Below are 23,123 nucleotides of genomic sequence, written 5' to 3'. Positions count from 1 at the left end.
ATTAATCTCATTCACTTTTTCAGAGTTGTTCCTTTTGTTTTTACACTTTAGAAACGACATAAAGCTGATAATGCTGTGAACAGGAAACAGACCCAAGGTAAGAATTTTACAACTTACTTCTCATATTTGCCAAATACACTCACAGTAATATATTCAAATCACATCAATTACATGTAATTCAATGAGTATGTGGTCTACCTCTTAAGTTTTTGTTCCGGGGTTTATTCCTGCTTTGTAACCCTTATTCTCATGTCACTTAAATTCGCATTAGAGTAATTTACAGTAGTAATACATTTCAAAGGCAGCAGCCTTTTTAATATATTAAGGTGCCTCACAGCAAGGCTGTACTTGCAACTGTTCGTAACATCTGCAGTTGTTTTGACTCTTTGATTCTATAACATTGTTATATTTTGTTTGTGATCACAGATGTTATTCTAGGAAAGATTTATAGAAAATAATCAGATGTAATGTTATTTGAGTAAAAGGCATATTAGAAATAATCTGCTATAATGTACCTGCAAATGATTTATGCTCCAGAAATAAATGAATAAAACCAGACTGGTTTTTTGGGGTTGCGTGGCATTTTGATGTGACTGTTTTGCTGTGAGTGACACTTTGACAAAGCCAGAAACTAAACACAAGCATAGACCATCAAACTCTCAGATTAAAAAAAAATACCCAGCAATGTGCAAAACAGGCATCTTATCCCATTTGTGAACCTCACCCCATCTAAGAGTCTCATTTTTCTCTCAAGTCTCCTGATGTGATAAGGATCAGCAATGTCTGTAAACATTATATGGTAATTAAGAACAGTATTTTTGTACTGTACAGCTGTTATTTTTATGAGGCCCTGTCAAATGCTCTGCTTCTCTTCTTACCATCAAGAGAATTTTTGATACATTTTAGGAAGTACATTGATATACTATCACCTAATAAATTTACAGTACATTTATTGAGATTGTATTTTTTGTTGTGGGACATACAAGTAAGTATAAGAGGTGAACCTTACCTTGTTGAGATAAGTGCATGAAGAGACATATAAAAGCTCAACGTCAGAAACAGCTTCCTGTTCTTTTGTGGAAAGTGAGGGGTTGGGACTAGATGATCTCAAAGTCTCTAGCTTTTTGTGGCAAATAATGGTTCCTATGTCAAACGCTATAGGAATTCAAGAGCAGAGAAAATTGTGGGGCACCTTGAGCTAGATGTTGAATTATGGTAAGTATTTGGATGAGCAGAGAGTCATGGGGAAGACATCATATATATGTGAGTTTAGGAAGAGAGAGGAGGGGTTATCATAAATAGAGGTGAACAAGACTGTTGGATTGCTTTGTGGGACCATTATCAGAATGCCAGGTATTCTAGTTTGCTAATGCTGCCAGAATGCAGAACACGAGAGACGGATGGGCTTTTATAAAAGGGGGTTTATTTGGTTACACAGTTACAGTCTTAAGGCCATAAAGTGTCCAAGGTAACACATCAGCAATCGGGTACCTTCACTGGAGGATGGCCAGTGGTGTCTGGAAAACCTCTGTTGGCTGGGAGGGCATGTGGCTGGCATCTGCTCCAAAGTTCTGGTTTCAAAATGGCTTTCTCCCAGGACGTTCCTCTCTAGGCTGCAGTTCCTCAAAAATGTCACTCTTAGTTGCACTTGGGATATTTGTCCTCTCTCAGCTTCTCCAGAGCAAGAGTCTGCTTTCTCATCTGCAGCTCCTGTGCTTTCTTCAAAGTGTCCCTCTTGGCTGTAGCTCCTCTCCAAAACATCACTCACAGACAGCTGCACTGAGTTCCCTCTGCCCGTCAGCTCATTTATATGGCTCCACAGATCAAGGCTCACTCAGTGGGCGGGCCAACACTCCATGGAAATTACCCAATTAGAGTCATCACCCACAGTTGGGTGGGGTGCATCTCCACAGAAACACTCAAAGAATTACAATCTAATCAACACTGATAACATCTGCCCACACGAGATTACATCAAAGATAATGGCGTTTGGGGGACACAATATATTCAAACTGGCACACCAGGTGAAGAGAGGAGTTCATATCAGAAGGAAGCAAACACATGATTAAAAAGCCAAGGTGGGGCCAGATTTTACTGGGCCTTGAACGCCAGACCAAGGGGATTCCCACTATTCTTTAGTATGCTGAGTAGCTGTTGAAGGTGTAAGGGTGAAAAAGAGACAGAATAAAAGTGTTAGTTAAGGATAGAGAACAGAATGAATTTGAGTAGGAGGTTGTTAGAAGCATGGGGACAGAGTTATTCCATGAGTATGAGTTTAGGTGTGAAGGGATAACCATAGGAATTGAAAGGGAAGTAAACCAGATGCTTTGGGGGCTGGTATATTAGGCCGTATGTGGTTTTAGTTTTATTACACAAAAATAGGTAATTCCCACCCCCAATCCCCAACATACAATGCTTCTTGTAGCAGGGACCAGCAGTTGTTTATCTGCAAGTCTTGGCCCATGAAGGCAATTTGGTACAGTTGAAGAGTAACCATCATATTTATGATGATTTTAGACTACTGCAGCTTCATTGATGAGTGCTTCTATTTTCTTCTAAGAATACCCCCTTTGTTGCCAAGCAGAGAAGATATTCTTTCTTGGTTATCGTATTTGGTACATCCATCCGCTTCATGAATTAACAGGAATAACCCTATCACTGAAATTTGCTCTCCACGAAGAATAGGAAAATGAGAGGGAAGACATCTATAGGAAGTATATATAAAATTCATAAAATTCATTTCAAAATATTAGGGCTTAACAGCAAGAAAAGAAAAAAAACATTTTAATTAGCAGATTACTTTGGAAATCTCATACCCAAGAAATTATGACTTTTAGGTTGATAATTGAAATTACTGTTTTCTAAGAAAATAGAATCTTTATTTGCCTAGTTTGAGTATTGGTCTTCTTTTTAGTTTGGCAGTTGAGAAGAGGTAGCAAAATGTTTGAGTAGGATATTGTTTGCTGTCAGATAACTCAAATTGCTTAATATGAAAGCCATCTGTTGTCATTAGACCAGAATGAAATTCAGTTTTCTTTCCTGAATTGAGGTAGGAGTGGGTGTGAAGGAGTAAGCAGGAGGTATTTTTGACAGATAATTTTTGACAGGTATTTGAAGTATTAAACTTCAACTTTCATTTTCCAAATGTTTACAAAAACCACATAATATGTCAGAGGACACTTTTCTCTCATATGTAAATATTAACCCTTGTTATTCTTAGAGAAATGAATATTTTACTTCATATTTTGCATTGAGTTATTAAAGAGTGATTTGTTGTTGCTGCTGCTGCTGTCAGTCCCTAGCAACTTTAGAAATGTAAATTCAGAATTTCTTTCCAACACTTTCAACCATTTAACTGTAGACTGGTGCCTGTCTGATGTCTTGTTTTCACCAGTTATTGAATTCAATCAGGGTTCAAATTGTGGATATTGTATCTAATTCAGAAATTCATGTTCTGATACAGAGTCAAAAGAAAGTTTATATTTTGACTATCGTCAAAATCACTTTTGAAAATCACACATTTCTTGCCCTGGAGATACATAAGCTGGTTCAGTAGATCATTGGTTGGACTTGCGAATACAAAATTGTCTGTTTCTTAATGAGGATCTAGTTTCCAGGGAGGGCAGAGTAAATAGAAATTTGGGGAGTGTGAGTCTTCATGAGTTTTTGATCTACTGCTCCCAAACAACTATGAACACTTTTTATTTCCACATTTTTTTCTGTAATGGTTTGTGTGTACTAGATTGGAGCACTGCAGAGGACAGTTCCAACTTCTTATTTAACCTTTGTGTTCTCCATAGCTCTTAGCTCAGGGTCCTGTTCTTCACAGGTGCTTTATACATGCCTGGTAAATAAACAAGTGAATGAACCATTCCCCTACTCTACTACAGATAAAGAAGGGAGAAATGAGACTAGAAATAGAAAGGGGCCTTCTTGAAAATTAATATTCTAGTGTGTGAGCAAGATGAGATGATAAGTAATATCTTCATAACACTTTGTTCCAGGACTGTTTCATAGGCACTGGTTAAATTCTAATGTGGCAGAAGTGTTTGCTTCCTCTTTACCTTCTTTATTGAAGTGATTCTATTATCATTTTATCCTTGCTTTACCTCCTGTTCCCTTATCATTTCCATTAGCCAAACCCCCAGAGAATTGTCATTTTCTGAATACCTTTGTTTTTCCAGTTCAAAATTTATTTTCATTATCTTCTATTTCTTCCCTCAATATTTTAACTCAGAATTTGACATATCTTCTTCCATGTGTCTACACACACACACTAGACGCAGTCTCTCATTTTTTCCTCCCAAACTGAGTTCTTTTACTAAATTTATCCCTACAGATATTTATAAACTACACATTTGTAATTGTCAATGTAATATGTAAATTGGAGCTGATCCTATTTTAATTTATTGTGGTGGTTGAGTTACTTCACTTTTAAAATTGTAAAAATATGCTTTAATTTTTATGAAATGCCAATATAGCTAGTGTGCCAGTGTTTCGAGTGGAATGACATACTTTCACCTAAAAACACAGCATGGAGGTTTGGGAAAAGGATGGGGTTCAAGTGCAGAACCAAGGTAAATATTTTGGAAAATTAAAAATACCTCCTAATGAAATATATTTGGTTTTAAATCATCCCAGGTTTAGATGTATTCCTTGAAGGATGATGTGTGAACATTCTGCATGTATGGATGAAATGGCTGTGACGTCTTGTAGCACACTGATCACCTGGTTTGATACTGTAGTTGAATGAAGGCCACCATTCCCAAACTCAGATTTTTTTTAAAAACCTTGTTTTAATATGACAGTAGGTATTACATTAGAATAAGTCTTGCTTTGTGTTCTGGTTTGTGAAAGCTGCCAAAATGCGATATACCAGAAATGGACTGGCTTTTATAAAGGGGATTTATTAGCTTACAAATTTACAGTTCTGAGGCCATAAAAGTCCAAACTAAGGCATCAACCAAAAGGATACCTTTACTGAAGAAAGGCCGATGGTGTCCAGAATACCTCTGGCCAGTCAGAAAGGCACATGGCTGGCATCTAATGGTCCTTTCCTCCTGGGTTATGTTGCTTTCGGCTTCCGATTCCAGTGGCTTTCTCTTTAAGTACCTGTGGGTTCTCACTTAGGTTCTCCAGGGCAAACTGTGGGCTTCATCTCTTAGCTTAGCATCTCCAAACATCTTTCTATCTGCATCTTTAAGTTTCTAGGTCTATGTCAGCTCTGAGCTCTCTCTCTCTCCCTGAGCTTTCTTAAGGACTCCAGTAAACTAATTAAGACACACTTTGAATGGACAGGGTCACATCTCCATGAAAACAGTCTAATCAAAAAGTTCCCACCTACGATTGGGTGGGTCACATCTCCATGGAAACAACCTAATCAAAATATCCCACCCACAATAAGTCTGCATCTGCAAGACTGGATTAAAAGAACAGTCTTTTATGGTGTATATAACAGATTCAAACCAGCACAGTTTAATAAAGCAATTTTGCTGTTTTAATTTAATTTTTAAAAGGGCAACATGAAATTTTTAAAACCAGGCACATAGCTTAAAATAGTAAACTTACTCATCCACCTACATCTTCCTTCCCTGAGCTATACTGGCCTTTTCGGAAGTAGAATTGAGTTGGCAGTGGCTGATAGCTACTAACAAGGCTACTTCCTTGCAGGGCACATAGCTGCTTATCTCTGACTGGAGACCGTTTCACCCTTAATGTCCTTTGTGAAAAACACGTTAAATTGATGTGAATTGAATATGTTTTGTATTTTTAAACCTGAAATGACCTTTTAGCAGGTGTGATGGTTAGATTCATGTGTCAGCTTGGCCAGATTATGGTGTCCAGTTGTTTGGTCAAGCAGGTACTTGCCTGATTGTTACTGTGTGGATATTTCCTGGATTTAAATCACCAATCAGCTGATTGTCTCTGTGGCTGATTATATCTATGATCAACTGAGGAGACTGCCTTCAACACTGAGAGGAGTCTCAGCCAATCACTTGAAGGCTTTATTTAAAGGGAGAACTGTTGATTTCAGCAGTCAGAAAGAAGAACTTCTAGCTCTAGATCAGTCAGCCAGCTTCTGCTGGGGAATTCCTCAGAACTTTCATCGGAGCTCCCAAGTTGCGACCTGCCATGTGGAATTCGGACTTGCCAATCCCCAAGGTTGCATGAGCCACTTCCTATAATAAATCTCTCTCTCTTTTTTTTTTTTTTCTATTAGTTACAGTCTTTAGTTTATGCTGATTGCATCCCTCCCCCAATGCCTCCCCGTTTTTAACACCCTGCAAGGTTGACATTTGCTTGTTCTCCCTCGTAAAAGAACGTATTTGTACATTTTATCACAATTGTTGAATACTCTAGATTTCACCAAGTTACACAGTCCCAGTTGTTATCTTTCCTCCTTTCTTGTGGTGTCTCACATGCTCCCCATCTTCCTCTCTCAACCGTATTCATAGTTACCTTTGTTCAGTGTACTTACATTGTTGTGCTACCATCTCCCAAAATTGTGTTCCAAACCACACAGTCCTGTCTTCTATCACCCTGTAGTGCTCCCTTTAGTATTTCCTGTAGGGCAGGTGTCTTGTTCACAAAGTCTCTCATTGTCTGTTTGTCAGAAAATATTTTGAGCTCTCCCTCATATTTGAAGGACAGCTTTGCTAGATACAGGATTCTTGGTTGGTGGTTTTTCTCTTTTAGTATCTTAAATATGTCACACCACTTCCTTCTTGCCTCCATGGTTTCTGCTGAGAGATCCGCACAAAGTCTTATTAAGCTTCCTTTGTATGTGATGGATCGCTTTTCTCTTGCTGCTTTCAGGATTCTCTCTTTGTCTTTGACATTTGATAATCTGATTATTAAGTGTCTTGGCGTAGGCCTATTCATATCTCTTCTGTTTGGAGTACGCTGCGCTTCTTGGATCTGTAATTTTATGTCTTTCATAAGAGATGGGAAGTTTTCATTGATTATTTCCTCTATTATTGCTTCTGCCCCCTTTCCCTTCTCTTCTCCTTCCAGGACACCAATGATACGTACATTATTGTACTTTGTTTCATCCTTGAGTTCCCGGAGACGTTGCTCATATTTTTTCATTCTTTTCTCCATCTGCTCCTTTGCGTGTAGGCTTTCAGGTGTTTTGTTCTCTAGTTCCTGAGTGTTTTCTTCTGCCTCTTGAGATCTGCTGTTGTATGTTTCCATTGTGTCTTTCATCTCTTGTGTTGTGCCTTTCATTTCCATAGATTCTACTAGTTGTTTTTTTGAACTTTTGATTTCTGCCATATACATGTCCAGTGCTTCCTTTACAGCCTCTCTCTTTTGCAATATCTTCTCTAAACTTTTTGAATTGATTTAGCATTAGTTGTTTAAATTCCTGTATCTCAGTTGAAGTGTACGTTTGTTCCTTTGACTGGGCCATAACTTTGTTTTTCTTAGTGTAGGTTGTAATTTTCTGTTGTCTAGGCATGGTTTCCTTGGTTATCCAAATCAGGTTTTCCCAGACCAGAACAGGCTCAGGGTCCAGAGGGAAGAAATATTCAGTATCTGGTTTCCCTGAGGGTGTGTCTTAGAAAATTGCTCCACCCTTTGATGCCTGGGGTCACTGTGCTTTTCTGCCCAGCAGGTGACGACTGTTAGCCTATAATTCTTGACTGGTGTGAGGAGGTATGGCTGTGTTGCCCCAGGCTCTGGGGTCTGGTTCTGAATGGAAAGGGCCCCTAGAGAAGACAGACCCCTCAGGTGGAGGTCATTAGTATTTCAATGGTCTCGCTCTCTGCTTGTGCTGTCTCCACCCTTCCCAGAGTCACAGCCCTGGAAACTGAAAATGACTGGGGCTTTCTCCACTGAGCCAAAAAAGAAACAGATAGTCCCCTTCAAACCCAGTCCAAGGCGACCCTCCGGCTCTCTCGGGTCAGTCGTCACCCAAAGCCTCTGTCTGTTTTTTGGGGCTACGTACCTGTAGTGAGCAGTTCACACTAGCTACTTAAAACCCCAGTTGGAGCTGAGCTGAGCTGTATTCGCTTGCTGGGAGAGAGCTTCTCTCTGGCACCACGCGGCTCCGCAGCTCGGGCTATGGGGGAGGGGGTCTCCCGACCTGGTTCCGCAGGTTTTACTTACAGATTTTATGCTGTGTTCTCGGGCATTCCTCCCAATTCAGGTTGGTGTATGATGAGTGGATGGTCTCGTTTGTCCCCCCGCAGTTATTCTGGATTATTTACTAGTTGTTTCTGGTTTTTTGTAGTTGTTCCAGGGGGACTACTTAGCTTCCACTCCTCTCTATGCCGCCATCTTGCCCGACCCTGATATAATAAATCTCTTAATATTTACCTACATATGTTAGTTCTGTTTCTCTGGGGAACTCTGACTAATAGAGTAGGGCTAAGTTCGTTCGGTTTAATTCATTCCATGCTATACAAAGGAGCCATGGTATTATGCTAAGAGACTTAGAATAGTACCACTTTCCTGGTTGTATTGAACAAGAGAATCTGCTGCCTTTGGCTTCCCAAGAGGTGCTCCCTACATCAATCCATCCATTGGGCCTGAACATATACTTTGCCACCCATATATCAACTTAGCTATAAATAGTTCTTAGAGTGTAGTATTTCCATGATCCTAGGGCTTAATATAGGAGCACATATATGAAGAGAATACCAGCCTAAATAATTTCAGGCACCTACAAGATTGTTAGTATTTTCAAAATATCACAGAGACTTTAGGATTATATAAATTGAGCTGCTTAGGTGTATCTTCAGCAAGGGCTCTGGATAGAGAGATGATATTTATTTGTGGGGAAGTACAGACCTAGATTGTTTTTCATTAAAAATGAATAAAAGTAAATATAAAGTAAAGATAAATAAAAGTTGCATACAGAGGAGCAAAATCCACTTCAGAGATTTAGGGACACAGTTAAAATGAGAGGACAAAATTCAGACTTTATGACTTTGCTCTTGGCTACATTTCCAACATGTACCTCATTCACTTTGCCTTTTATTCCTGAATTTAAACCAGGTATTCTGCTTTCATGGGCACTTTCCTCCTATCTGTTTTTTGTGTTTTTTTTTTTAATGCAATTTTATTGAGACATATTCACATAACATACAATCCTTCAAAGTGTATAATCAGTTGTTCACAGTATCATCATATAGTTGTGCATTCATCACCATAATCAATCTTGGAACATTTTCATTACTCCAAAAGATAAAATAAAAATTAAAATAAAAAAGAACATCCAAAACATTCCATTCCCCTCCTCCTCCATTGTTGATTTACTTTTTTTCTTTTCATTAAGTTCAGTTTTATTGAGATATATTCACATACCATACAGTCATCCATGGTGTACAATCAACTGTTCACAGTACCATCATATAGTTATGCCTTCATCACCCCTATCTATTTTTGATCACTTTCCTTACACCAGAAAGAATCAGAATAAGAGTAAGAAATAAAAGTAAAAAAGAACACCTAAATCATCCACCCATATACTGGGTAAAAGGAGTGCGATCCACAAGGTTTTCACAATCATACTGTCACCCCTTGTAAGCTACAGTCATCTTCGAGTCAAGGCTACCGGTTTGGAGTTTGATAATTTCAGGTATTTACTTCTAGCTATTTCAGTACATTAAAACCTAAAAAGTGTTATCTATATAGTGCGTCAGAGTGTCCACTAGAGTGACCTCTCGACTCCATTTGAAGTCTCTCAGCCACTGAAGCTTTATTTCATTTCATTTCACATCCCCCTTTTGGTCAAGAAGATGTTCTCAATCCCACGATGCCAGGTCCAGATTCATCCCTGGGAGTCACGTCCCACATTGCTAGGGAGATTTACACCCCTGGGAGTCGGGTCCCACGTTGAGGGGAGGGCAGCGAGATCATCCTCCGAGGTGGCTTAGTTGGGAAGAGAGGGCCACATCTGAGCAACAAAGAGGCACCTGGGGAGACTCTTAGGCACAATTATAAGCATTTCCCTGTTAGGCTGTGCTCTAAGATTCAATTCTGAGTTTACACATTGTAGTTAGTTCATATTGGTGAGACATTATATTATTTGCCTTGGTTTCTGGCATCCTTCACTCAAAATGCTCTTTACAAGATCCATTCACCTCATGGCATGTCTCACAGCTTCACTCTTTCTCTTAGTTGCTCAATATTGCATTGTATGCATTCACCACAGTTCACCATTCTTTTCCTCAGTTGGTGTACTCTTAGGCCACCTCCATACATTGCAAATCATGAATACTGTCTCCATGAACACCAGTGTGCAAATGTCCATGTCTTTGCTCTCAGTTCTTCCAAGTACATACCCCATAATGAGGTTGCAGGACCTTATGGCACCCACATACTTAGCTTCTTGTGGAACTACCACACTGACCTCCAGAAAGGCTACACCATTCTGTCTCATCAACTGTAAATGGGTACATCCCTCTCTCCATGTTTTCTCCAGCACTTTTACCCATACTTACATTTTTTCCTACAATTTTATAGAGATATATTCACATACCATACAATTATCCACAGTATACAGCCAGTTCATGGTATCATTATATAGTTGTACATTTATCACCACAGTCAGCACTTGAATATATCGATTACTATGAAAAAGTTTTTTTTTTGGCGAGTAATAAAAAAGATAATAATAATAAAATGTCATATAATACAATATAATAGTAAGAACAGAAAACAGTACCACTACCAAGAATCCCATATCCCTCCTTTATATCCCCCTCTCATACACATTTAGCTTTGGTATATTGCCTTTGTTACATTTAATGGAAGCATATTACAGTGCTACTGTTGACCATAGACTCCAGTTTGCTTTGATTATGTTTTTTCCCAAATACTATCCCTTTTTCAACGCTCTGCATGGTTGGCATTCATTTGTTCTCCCACATGTAAAAACATTTTTATATTTGTACATTTAGCAGCAGTCATTGGCCACACCAGTTTTTGCCAAGTTGTAGTCCCAGTCTTTATCATCTATCTTTACCTCTGGTGTCTTATATTTCCCTGTCCCACCTCTTTCAGCTTTACTCACAGACATCTTTGTTCACTGTACTTACAATATTGTGCTACCTTCACACAGTATTGTGCTATCTATTTCTGGATCTATGCAGTCAATCCTGCTGAACATTCTGTAGTCCTTCAGCATCAAATGCCTGATCTCTATCCTCTTTGTATCCTCCCATCTGTTTTTGCCAAACCCAAATATATTGCATCTCCATATTTCCTGGAGAAAACAGGTTATGAGTCAAAGTTAGAACATTTATTATTTCATGTCAGTAAGCTTTTATTGAATTTTGACCTTGTGTAAGTAAGACCTAGTGCAAAAAATGCAGAGAGAAAGAAGTCTTTACTTTAGCCCCTACAGGAAATGATAATCTGACAGTGAAGATAAAATGCTCACAGATATAGGCCTTATTGTGGAAGTGGGAAAATATTTGGTATGTTCTGGGAATAGCTAGTAGTCTATTTCAGCCAAAACATAGTATAGATGTCAGGAGCAGTGAGGGCAGGGATAAAAGGCAAGCTGGAGTCCTATCTCAGAGGCCTTTGAAAACCTGGGCGAGAAGCTTGGAGAAAATTAATGAAGAACGGTCATAGTTTCCTAGTTGTACTTTAGGAAGAAGAATTTGGTGGCAGTAGGTGGAAGGGGCCTAGGGCACAGATAAAAAGATTGGTTGTATTTTTTAGAGAAAGTGTGGTTTACAGAAAGCCATGCATAAAATACAGTTTCCCTACACCGTATTAATAACACCTTGCATTAGTGTAGTACATTTGTTACAATTCATGAAAGAACGTTTTTATAATTGTGCCAGTAACTATAGTCCTTTGCTTACAAAGGAGTTCACTGTGTCGTAGTCCTTATTTTTTTTAATGTTTATTCTAGTAACATACATACAACCTAAAATTGCCCCTTTTAACCACATTGTGCTGCCGTCACCACCATCCATTACCAAAACTTTACAATCAAAGAGATTGATTTTTGATTAACTAGGGAGGAGGTCTGAATCACTGGTAATTACGGGCTTGAACTAGCATGGCAAAGTGAGAAGGCAAGGAAAACACACCGTGGATAGATTCAGCTGGACTTGGGAAGGGAGCAGAAACACTGTCAAACACCAAATGCTGCAGAAGTAAAGGAAGACCAAGACTAAGACACAAAATCCTGTGTTTAGGAAGTAACCTGGAGAGCAGTATAGGAGTTGTGAGAACAGAAGCCAGATTGCAAGGAGTTGTGGAGTGATTAGTTGGTGAGGCAGTGGAGAGAGGTATTTATTTGAGAAATTTTAAAAAGGAAAAAAGGATTCATGAGTGTGAGCAAGGTTGAGGGGAAGCTTTCTGGAAGTAGGGGTTTGCTAACCCTTGTGTTGTGATCACATCTCACTGATGTCTGTTTCATAAGCCATTGGTTTTCAAACTTGAATGTGCATCAGAATCCCCTTTGAGGGCTTGTTGAAACACAGATGACTGGGTCTCACCCTAGAGTTTCTGTGGGTTGGGGTAGGACCCTGTAATTTATATTTCTGAGAAATTCCTAATGATACTGATGCTGTTGGTAAAGGACCACCTTTGAGGACCACTGTTAAAGTTTTCTGAGGGGGTGATAGAAGCAGTATCAATTCATTTGATACCATACGTTTTGTTTGGTTGAGAGGGGGATTTCTGAGAGTTCCCTTTGTCTTTTGGCCAAGCAGATAGTAGTTTAATTTTGACTGTATAGGCAAGTTTATGGAAAAGACTCTTGTGCAATGTCAATTTGTGCTACAATGACGTTTTTGCCTTAGAATCTTCTGTGGAGGTAAGGGTATAAACAGTGAATGGATTAACAATAGGCACATTGCTTAACCTTCTTTGCCCAGTTCAAAACCACACTCTCAGCCACACTCCAACCCTCCTTGATGCACTAAAATTCTTAAATGCTTACTCGCAGATACATATTGGCGCATACTAACTTTTCTATGGGTTTTTCTGTCTTCTGTGACCTTGATAGCTCCCGCTGTCCTTTTGGATGACTCACCTCATTTGACCCACTTAGGTTGCACCCAGCATCCCAGGAACTCTTTTGGTAATGTCCCAGTGGTAGACCATTTCTGACTGGGGTGATTGCATGCTTCTCTTTGAGAATCCAGTGTTAGACGCTGAATGAGCACCTGCATCTGCACAGCATTTGATTGAGTCCTGAGAGATTGCCACTTCCTCAAGGGCCTTTGATTAGGAAATTCCCAGAATGTTTTCACTTCAAAAAATAAGCCCATTATAACAAATCTGTTGACTAGTATCCTGCTAAGTAAAAACAGGTTACATGTGAAGTGTGTGTTTAAAGTCTCAGAACTCCCATGCATTCTGTCAGACTAATTAGGCAGTGTGGAAACTACAGCAGGTGTGTTTGGGTGGAACTGGGGAGAGGGGGAGGATTTTTACATTTATAAGAATGAGATGTTATAGCACTGTATGAAGAGAAAGGCCATTCTGGTAATTGTCACAGCTTTCCTTTTGCTCCCCTTCACCAGGCATCACTATCATTTCCTCTGCTGTGGCTCACTTTTTTGAACTGCTATTTTCTTTAGCCTGAGAAAGCGAAACTCTGAAACCAAGACCCAGCATCCTTTCTTGCTTCCTCTAAGTGTGGCTGAAGCTGGGTCAGAGGAGATCAGTGATTAAAAATAACAAGGTTGCTATTTCAGTCACCAGCCTAATACATGTGATCTTGTTTATTTTGATTGTTCTAAGAGTTGGGCCTTTAGGAAGCAGTTGCAAAGGAAGACCTCAATGAGTTTTATGAATGACTTTTATCCTTGGCCAAAGTTCAAGCTTTGATTTGCCCAGAAACTTTTTGTATATTGTGAGCTGGTTTTTAATTTCACCAGAATTCTGTCTTTTTCCTAAGATGGGTCTAGCCTCAAGTTTGAAGAAGCTATGCACTTACATTCTTTATTTCTGTGTTCTGCTTTTGTATTTCAAGAACAAAAGGAATCTTGAGGGGGCGGGGTAGGGATGGGGGGAGTGGCTAGAGGTAAAAAACATGGCATCATTTCTAACAGGTCTCCAAGTGATGGCAATGCTGCTGGTCCATAAACTACATGTTGAAAAGCAGGGTTCTGTGGTGCTTTAAAGGACGTGTTGTTCTATTTAGTCAGGATTTTAACTCAGTTTAGGGATGTAAAGGTAATTTACAGTTTGATTAATTCAGGCCATTGTAGCCTATTGCATAAATACTAAACATACATCACATTGACAGAATTCAAATGATTAACAGTTTCTTCTGATCTGGGTTTATAGTCAGTGGAACTTGATACATTGCTGGCGAGTGTGGATGGCTGTACGTTCTTAAGGAAACAATCTGGTTGTATCTGATAAAAATAAAAACACAAATGTCCTGGAGCCAACAGTTGAATGCTTATTTTTGGTTCTCTCAAGTAGGAGAAAAACATGTAAATGTATTTCAGTTTTGTCTGTGGTGGTGGAAAAAAAGAAAGGGAAATCAGAATTTCCCATCAAGAGGAGAGTAGTTGAATAAATTATGATATGGCAATTGTGTAAAATAGAGTTATCTCACAGCTGGACTGGGACATCCCTGTGCTCATCTCCTGGATGTGTGGAGGAGCTATGCTGTGCCTTGGCCAAGAAAAGGAGGAAAAGAACTAGCTGGTGATGTGTAACGTGCCGTTTGAACTTTGAAACTCCGTTGGAGGCACCCGTGACTGGCTTCTCTACTTTGTTTAAGGCCTACAGATTGACAGCTTACCTGTATTAGCCACACAGCCTGATTTGGCTAACTGATTGGTGGGTTGTAAAAGACCCTGATAGAAACTTTTGCCCTGAGTTCTCTGAAACCAAGATTCCTGGAATGTATCATGGGGGTTCATCATCCTTGCCCTGTGGGAATGAGGGACCTTGGGGAGCTGTGCCTGGAAGTCTCTCAGGCCCCTGCTGCTTGCCTGAACCTTCTTTTTCCCACTGTACTAGCTCCTTTTACCTTGATTAAAACCTCCTTTGAGTCCATCCTGAGGAACCTTGTGAGTCCTTTCAATTTTCTGACCCTAAGTAGTTGATACATCCATTTAATGGGCTATTATGTAGATCTTTTTCAAAAATGAGTTGAATCTTTCTATTTTGTCCTGAAAGTGTCTGTGATACTCAGTGGAAAAGCAAGTTGCAGATAAATGAATTTTCAAAAGGAAAGAAAAAGGGGAGGAATGTGCATATATATTTGTTTCTCTAGAGAAAGGTGTGCATGTATGCATCATTGGTTAGTATTTGTTATCTTGAAACAGTGGAATTGAGATAAGGAAAGCTGTATGGGCTTTTACTTTGTATACTTCTGTATCTTGATGCAAACATATATTGGTTTTGTAGTTTAATAAAAATGCAGCAACTTAGTATATATTTGAAAAGTTCCTTAGACATGCATATTTTTGCGGCAGGCCTCATTTTCCAGTGCATTTCTTCAGTGATTAATAAAGAAACAACATTTGTGGGGAGAGCAGAGAACAGGCGAATAGGAGAATGTATTGCTTGAGTGGAGGCAGAAATCCCTTAGGATATTTTAGGAGGATACTTTAATTGAGAGAGAGGGATGTGCAGGAAAGGTCTTTTAGGGAAAGGGGGTAGATGGTTTGCATTTGGAGAAGGAAGCAATCAGAGCAAGGCTGAGAGGAAAGGAGAGGTGTGGAGGATGGAGAAGTGAAGCAGATCTGGAGGATCATTTTCTGTGGTTTTCCATGGTTCTGTACCACTGGCTTCCACCCTTCCTAGTGGAGTGTAGACTGCCTAGGGTGGTCTGTTGAGTTGTAGAGGCCTGTGGTGACACTTCTGTCATGCTAAGTGAACTGAGTAGAGTGGTTTGGGGCTATTTTTAGATGTGAACTAATAAACATCTGAGAAGTGGCAGCATTACAGGAAAGGGCTAGTTTGGATTACAGAACTGGAAGGGGTGCCCTTCACTGACATGGGAGGACAGCTCATGTTAGTGCATCCAGTGGTTACACAATGGTCTTCATATGTTTGCACTGGAAATCATTTTAGTAACTTACAAAACTGAGAAGTCTATTTTAAGTAAATGTTTAAATAGTTGCTTGGTATCTTTTTACATAGATTTTTAAAATTGAGATATAATTCACATACCATAAAACTCACAAAGTATACAATTCAGTGGTTTTAGTATATTTATAAGGTTGTCACAACCATTCTCACTGTCTAATTCCAGATCATTTTTTTTTTCCCCAAAAAGAAACCCCATACCGATTAGCAGTCATATCCATTCCCCTTTCCCCCAGCCCCTGGCAACTGCTCATCTACTTTCTGTCTCTATGGATTTACTTAGTCTGGATATTTTATATAAAGGAATCATAAAATGTGTGGTCTTTTGTGTCTGGCTTATTTCTCTTAGCATGATGTTCTCAAGATTCATCCATGTCGTAGCATGTGTCAGTACTTCAGGCTTTATGTGGTTCAATAATGTTCCATTGTATGGCTATACTACATTTTTGACACATTTTATTTGTCCATTCCTCAGTGGATGGACATTTGGTTTATTTCTACTTTTTGTCTATTATGAATAAAGCTGCTGTGAACATTCATGTACAAGTTTTTGCAGGAACATATGTTTTCAGTTCTCTTGGGTATGTGGTAATTCTTTAACTCTTTGAGGAACTGTCAAACTTTCCCTTTATAGCTATTTTTAAGTATCATGTTTATATTGTTTTTAACATGATATCTAGTAGGAAGTGGATTGTATCTTGAGTCAATCTTTATAAGTATCATTATAGTTTCATATAGTCCCAAACACAGGCTTATTAGTGGATCCAACCTTCAATCCAGTAAGTACTTGCTGCACACCTTTGTATTGCTGCGTCATGACCCTGGAGATACGGCCTGAGCAAAATAGAGTCTGTGGGAGGACATGGGCCTTAGATAAATCCTCCTTCAAATAAATGTTTACAGCATCTGTGATAGTTCTCGGAAGGAAAAGTGCAGGGAGCTCATTTAGATTTGGGGGTAGTGGTGAAAGAGTGGGTGTCATCCAAAGCTCCCCTGAGAAAGTGATGTAAAGCTGAGATTTAGAAGATGTATAGAAGTTATATAGGTGAGGATAGAGGGAAAGAGTGTTCTGGACATGGGTAATGTGTGAAAGTTTGAAGTAGGGAAAGGTATGGCACTTTCACCATGGGAAGAAAGGATGGGAGTGGCAAGAGGTGATGATGGGGCCTAGGTAAGGCTGCCTCAAAAAAAGCCCTGTAGATGTCTGACCTAGTTTTATGAGCCTAGGGAAGCCAGCTGAAAGGTTTTGAGCAGAGGGGTGACCTAATCATGTGTGTGTATGTTTGTGTGTGTCTAAGGATGTATGGATTAAAAGTTTAATGCATTTTCAAATACTGTCAAGGCTGATTGGAAAGTAGAATACAAAATATTTACAATATTAAGGAAAAACCCATTAGATATCAAGGAATCAATCCAATGAAAGACCTGTACACTGAAAACTACAAAAATGCATCTGACAGAAATTAACAAAGACATGAATAAATGGAGAGATAGATATGCCTTGTTCATGAATTGGAAGACTCAATATTGATTGCTAAGATATGCCTTCTCCCCAAATCAAAATCCCAGGAAGTTTTGTTTTTCAAGAATTGACAGTTTGATTCTAAAATTAAATGGAAATGCAAAAGACTTAGAATAGCTAAAACAATATTGATAAAGAACATAGTTGGAGGAATTACACCATCCAAATTCAAGACTTACTATAAAGTTACAATGATCAAGATGGTATAAAGATATGCAAATAGAGCCATGGAATCAGTGGATCGAATCCAGAAATTGATTCATCATAGTGCCACATCAGTTTAATGGGGGAAAGAAAATCTTTTAAGCAGAATCTTACCTATGTTGATTGAGAGCTTAATACAAAAATACATATTTACCATGTGAGTCAATGTATAGGAAATGCAAGACTAATATGTGTAATATGTGGTGATAGAAATCTGGGGGATGGAGGGATTGAAGAAGGGCATAAGGGATTGTTCCAGTTTGCTAAAGCTGCCATTATGCCAAATACCAGAAATGGATTGGCTTTTATTAAAGGGATTTATGAGGTTACAAATTTACAGTTCTAACGCCATAAAAGTGTCCAAACTAAAGCATCAACAAGAGGATACCCTCACTGAACAAAGGCCGATGGCATCTGGAACACCTCATCAGCAGGGAAGGCACGTGGCTGGTGTCTACTGGTCCTTTGCTCCCGGCTTCCGGTTTCAAAGTGGCTTTCTCCAAAATGTCTCTGGGCTTCTGTCTCTCTCAGCATCTCTCTCTCAGCCTCTGTGCATCCTTGCTTGTTCTCCCAGGGCATTTCTCTCTAAGCGTCTGAGAGTCCTCTCTTAGCTTCTCTGGGGGGCAAACCCTGGGCTTCATTTCTTAGCTTAGCACCTCCAAATGTTCTTCTGTCTGCATTTCCCAGTGTCAACAAGTGTCTGTGTTGGCTCTTGAGTTCTCTTTAGTAATCCAGTGAACCAGTCAAGACCCACCCTGAGTGGTCGGGATCCACACCTCCATGGAAATAATTTAATCAAAGGTATCACTCACAGTTGGGTGAATCACATCTCCATGGAAATATTCAGTCAAGAGATTTCAAAAAGATTGGGTTAAAAGATCATGAATTTTTTGGGGAACATAATATATCCAAACCAGCACAGGGATCTTTCTGGAGTTCTTTATCTTGTCTTGATTGGTGAATACATAGGTATTTAAATTTTTCAAAACTCATTGAACGCTGAAGATCTATGCATTTTGTTGTAAGTTCCTCATGAGCACGAGCCAGGCAAGTGCCCTAAATAAAGAAAGCAGCCTGGGTGTAAGACAGCAGGGGACCATGGAAACAGTGGTGGGCTGACAAGCCCCATGTAAACAGCTGTCCATCACTTTGTGCCAGGCATGTGTTGAAGTACACAAATTGAAACCAGTGTTGCCTGAGCTTCTGAGCTTTCCAGATGAGCCTGAAATCTTAAATTTCATGTCAAATCTCTTGATTTTAAAAATATTGGAGACTGATGTAAAAAAAACAAACAAGTATAGCATGTAGGGAATGACTACTAACATGAGATGGAATCAGAAGAAAAAACAGCAATAAATAGCTCAAGCTGCTACTGAACATTTTTCTCATTTAAATGAATGCAAACTTAATAGCCCAGTCATTCAGTGTCAGTTAATCTTGGCTGTAGTTTATTTGAGCAGCATTTGGCCTGCTTTCTTTGTTGAGTACTTAATTGTAGGCACTGGGTTAAATGCATTAAAGGGAGACCACTCTAATTTGTTCTTCTAACAACTAATTTATTTTATTTTATTTTTTTGGAGTAACATCCATATACCAAAACATTGCCATTTAATCCATTTTTAAGTGTATAATTCAGTGGCACCAATTAAATTTACAGTGTTTTGCTACAATCACCGCCTATCCACTACCAAAGCTTTTTCATTACCCAAAACAGAAACTCAGTCCCCATTAAGCACTAACTGCCCATTCTTCCCTCCTCTCTGCCCCTGGTAGCCTCTAATCTACTTTCTGTTTCTATGAATTTGTTTTTTCTAGATATAGCATATAGGTGGAGTCATACAATATTTATCCTTTTGTGTCTGGTTTATTTCACTTCATGTAATGTTTTCAAGGTTTATCCGTGTGGTAACCTCATTGTTTCCATGGCTGAATGATATTCCATTTTATGTACATACCACATTTTTATCCGTTTATCTGTCAGTGAACGCTTGGTTTGGTTTCATTTTTTGGCTACTGTGATCTGACAACTAATTTTGAGAAAGTGTTTTTCCCCAACTCAGTGGCAGAGATGGCATCCAAACCCATGACTTTCTGTTTCCAAATCACATGCTCTGAATTTTTAGAACTCAAACAACATCAAGAAGCATATTTACTCCTGGGATCGATTTGGGTAAATGCTATGGGGGATTCAAGTTTTGTGTATTAGGATAGACTGATCAGTTTTAGGTGCCTGTGGTTTGGATCCTTGACCCCTAACTTGACTCGTTTATTTAGTAACTGGTATTGCACCAAAATATTTTGGTTTTACCTCTTCACCTTGGAATTATTGTTATGCTTTAAATTAATAAAGTTGATTAACCAAAATGCGTTTGCATTTATTCATTTGTTTAGCAAAAATTTGAGTCTCTTATGTAGCAAGAGTGCTGGGAAGGCTAGAGATAAAGGAGTTAATAAGACATGGCCCATATGTTCTGAAAATTTTGAAACACAGTGATTATATTCAGATTAAAATAATTTGTATTATATTACTGCTTTGAAAACTTGTTGGTATGTAATTAATGTTAGATTTTCTATTTCACATTTTGGGGATTATTATCCTTATGATTTATGTCAAAGAGTTCAGGCTTTTTCTCCCTAACATCCAAAGAAACTGAACCTACTGTTTGTGTACCTATAAATTATCCATTCAGCGAATATTTCCTGAGCAGCTACTTTGTGCAGGGTGCTGTGCTGTTTCCAGGTATTATAGTGGTAAACAAAGAAAACAGTAGTTTTGCCCTCTTGGAATTTACTGTCTGGATAACTTGTTGACTGACTTTCACTTACTCCTTTTCCTAAGTGCCAAGTGCTGTACCACCTACTTTACATTATTTTCTTGTCCTACTATTTGTTTTTTATCTTAGTTTTGATTGGTATATTCAGTATTATTCCATAGATCCATAATAGGGGGTGGCGGGGGATGGCATACTAAGTAATTTTATTGCAGCAAAGCAGTAATGAAATACAAAGAAATGTCTGCCCTTCTATTATAATTTGGTAGTAGCCTCCTCTTTCACTTTTCCACAAGAATGCAATATTATAAACCCGAGGGTACAGACTTTTTATCTGCTGGCTTTATGTGTTAAATTTTTATTAACCAATTAGAAATCTACTTCCTTCCATACTTGTGATCCTTTTTTTATTTTTTTTTAACATTGTTGCTATTGTAGCATATGAAAAGATTTTTAAGTTTGCCACTCCATTGTTCATATCATTTTTGTGACTTTCTCTGCAGTCAAGCCTAACATTTCCTCTGTGCATTGAAGAAAGCCCTTGCCAGTGAGATTGCCCTCTGTTAGTGATGCACATTGTGGGATCTAAAATGTACATTGGCTGTTTCTAATTCTTTGTGTAAGTTTACTTATAACTTGCTGTCATAATTAGTTTTTAAACCCACAGAAATGCTAATTAGTCAATTTATTTGCAACTATTCATTTAAAATAGTCATTTCATCAGAAATAGCTTTTTGACAGGTGGTGAAACTCTCCTTGACACTGTCACTTTTTCTCTTTCCAGTTTTGAGAAATGGTGCTTGGGAAATTGTTCACTGGGAAAAGGTATGCATTGATTTTTGTTTTGTTATGGGAGAAGAAATGCCTAGATGTATATTCTAGTAAATGTAATTTTTTATATGATATGAGCCACTGCTAAGAATTCTGAAATGAAAGCTATTTAGTAATTTATGTTGCAGACACACATGGAGTCCTCAGGTAGTCACCTCCATTTAGTTTATCTGCAATATGATAGAAAGGCTATTATTTTTAAAAGTAGTATTTTGAATTTTTTGTTTCTTTCATAGTATACCTTTGAGTACTGTTTTCATAGATTTCATTCAACCATGAACTGTTTTGTGTTGTAATTTTTTGCTTTGAACATCTATTGTCCAAGTAAAAAGAAAAGTTCTGATATTTTATATTTGTATATTTTACTCAAATTCTTGTATTGTGACTAATCATATTTGCTCACTGTTAAGTCCTTTAAAAAAAATAAATCTTAAAAATTAAACATCATCTTTTAATGAGCCAGAAATCAGTTCCATAATATCAAGGGTTTAGTTTGTTTACAGGTCCTCTAATGTGGCAGTGAATGAGTTGAGGCTAATTTAACAAGTATTATTCTAGTGTTTATTCTTTCCAGACCTCACTTTCAAAAGGTAAGCAATTATTATTTGTTCTCCCTTGGTTTTGGAAGAACATTTAACCTGTAGTCATCCACAACTGAAAAATATTTGTATCTTGGTAAAAGGTTTTTTAGAGGCCAGGGCGTTCTACCCAGGACTTTGTTTTCTGGGTTTGAAGAATCTTTTCCAGGAAAATAAAGGTATTTATCTGCACTCCAGTATTTCCCAGCAGCTTAAAAGCCCTATTCTGGAGTCTTTTATGTGATGTTCATGGTCACTTTACATCCCTATAAGGAATAAAGTCAACTCTGAGTTAATTACATTTTTGTTGATTATTAATCACAAGCTAGAATAGAGATTGACATCTCCTCTTCTACATATTTGAAAATTCACATCCCTCTCTTTGGTATTTGACGTAAGAGTAACAAAGAGGAAGATGCCTCGTTTGTGCTTTTCTTATCTCTGATAGTCACCTCTTTTTCTGAAGTGTAAGATTAAAAACTAAAAAAGCCTGAGAACTGTTCCAAAAAAAGTTCCTTTTGTGACACTCGGAAATTTAATCATTATAGAGAGAAGACTGGTAAGATATAATCAAGTATGATAAATTGAATTTTATTATAAATATATTTTCTATACTGGGGTTGGTCAATTCAGTTAGCATAATGCATTTCCTAACAAATTGATATATCAGTTTCTTACCTTCTTACCCTAAACTGCTTGTTCAGAAATAAACAGTTATAAAGTCAGAAGATAATTGTATACTATTTCAATCTAAAATTAACCTGTAAAATGTCTTAATTCTTACTAGACAATCATTGTTTCAAGTTTATGATAACTGGATTGTTGTAGCTCTTACGTTTGCAATTTTTCAGACAAAAATTAAGTCACTAGTCACAATTACCCATAATGTTAGCATTTTCAGTCATCTTGGAGATTGTTGCCACACCTTGCCTGTACATTCCATTTTGAGACGCAGAAAAACCCAGGGATGGATTTTAATTTCTTAACAAAGGTCGTTTGACCAAAGTGAGCCTAAATGATTTAGTGAAATAATTTTTAAGAGTCTATCTTGATTAACATGGTATTCCTCCAAGATGTGGTAAATATTCTTCACATGAAAGATAAAGCAGCATTAACTCAGAATATGATGAAAAAATGTTTTTCTTTTTTATTGGTCTTTACCTTTTTTGATCAGGATTTCCCAAAAGCAGT

The 23,123-nt window shown here is 38.2% G+C and overlaps 1 protein-coding gene across 4 annotated transcripts in view; it reads left to right on the top strand.

The window, feature by feature from the left end:
- Positions 1–23,123, top strand: part of ATP8A1 (ATPase phospholipid transporting 8A1) — a 254,190-nt gene that overhangs the window by 48,079 nt on the left and 182,988 nt on the right. For all 4 annotated transcript variants that reach the window (XM_037829701.1, XM_037829703.1, XM_037829702.1 and 1 more), the window contains 2 exons: positions 52–97; positions 21,308–21,348. In XM_037829701.1, the coding sequence (XP_037685629.1) occupies positions 52–97; positions 21,308–21,348 (87 nt within the window). The remainder of the gene's footprint in view (positions 1–51; positions 98–21,307; positions 21,349–23,123) is intronic.

Source organism: Choloepus didactylus, chromosome 3 (genome assembly GCF_015220235.1).
Source record: "Choloepus didactylus isolate mChoDid1 chromosome 3, mChoDid1.pri, whole genome shotgun sequence".
NCBI lineage: Eukaryota > Metazoa > Chordata > Mammalia > Pilosa > Megalonychidae > Choloepus > Choloepus didactylus.
The sequence above is the reverse complement of the archived record's forward strand: the minus strand, read 5'-3'. Positions and strand labels throughout refer to the sequence as shown.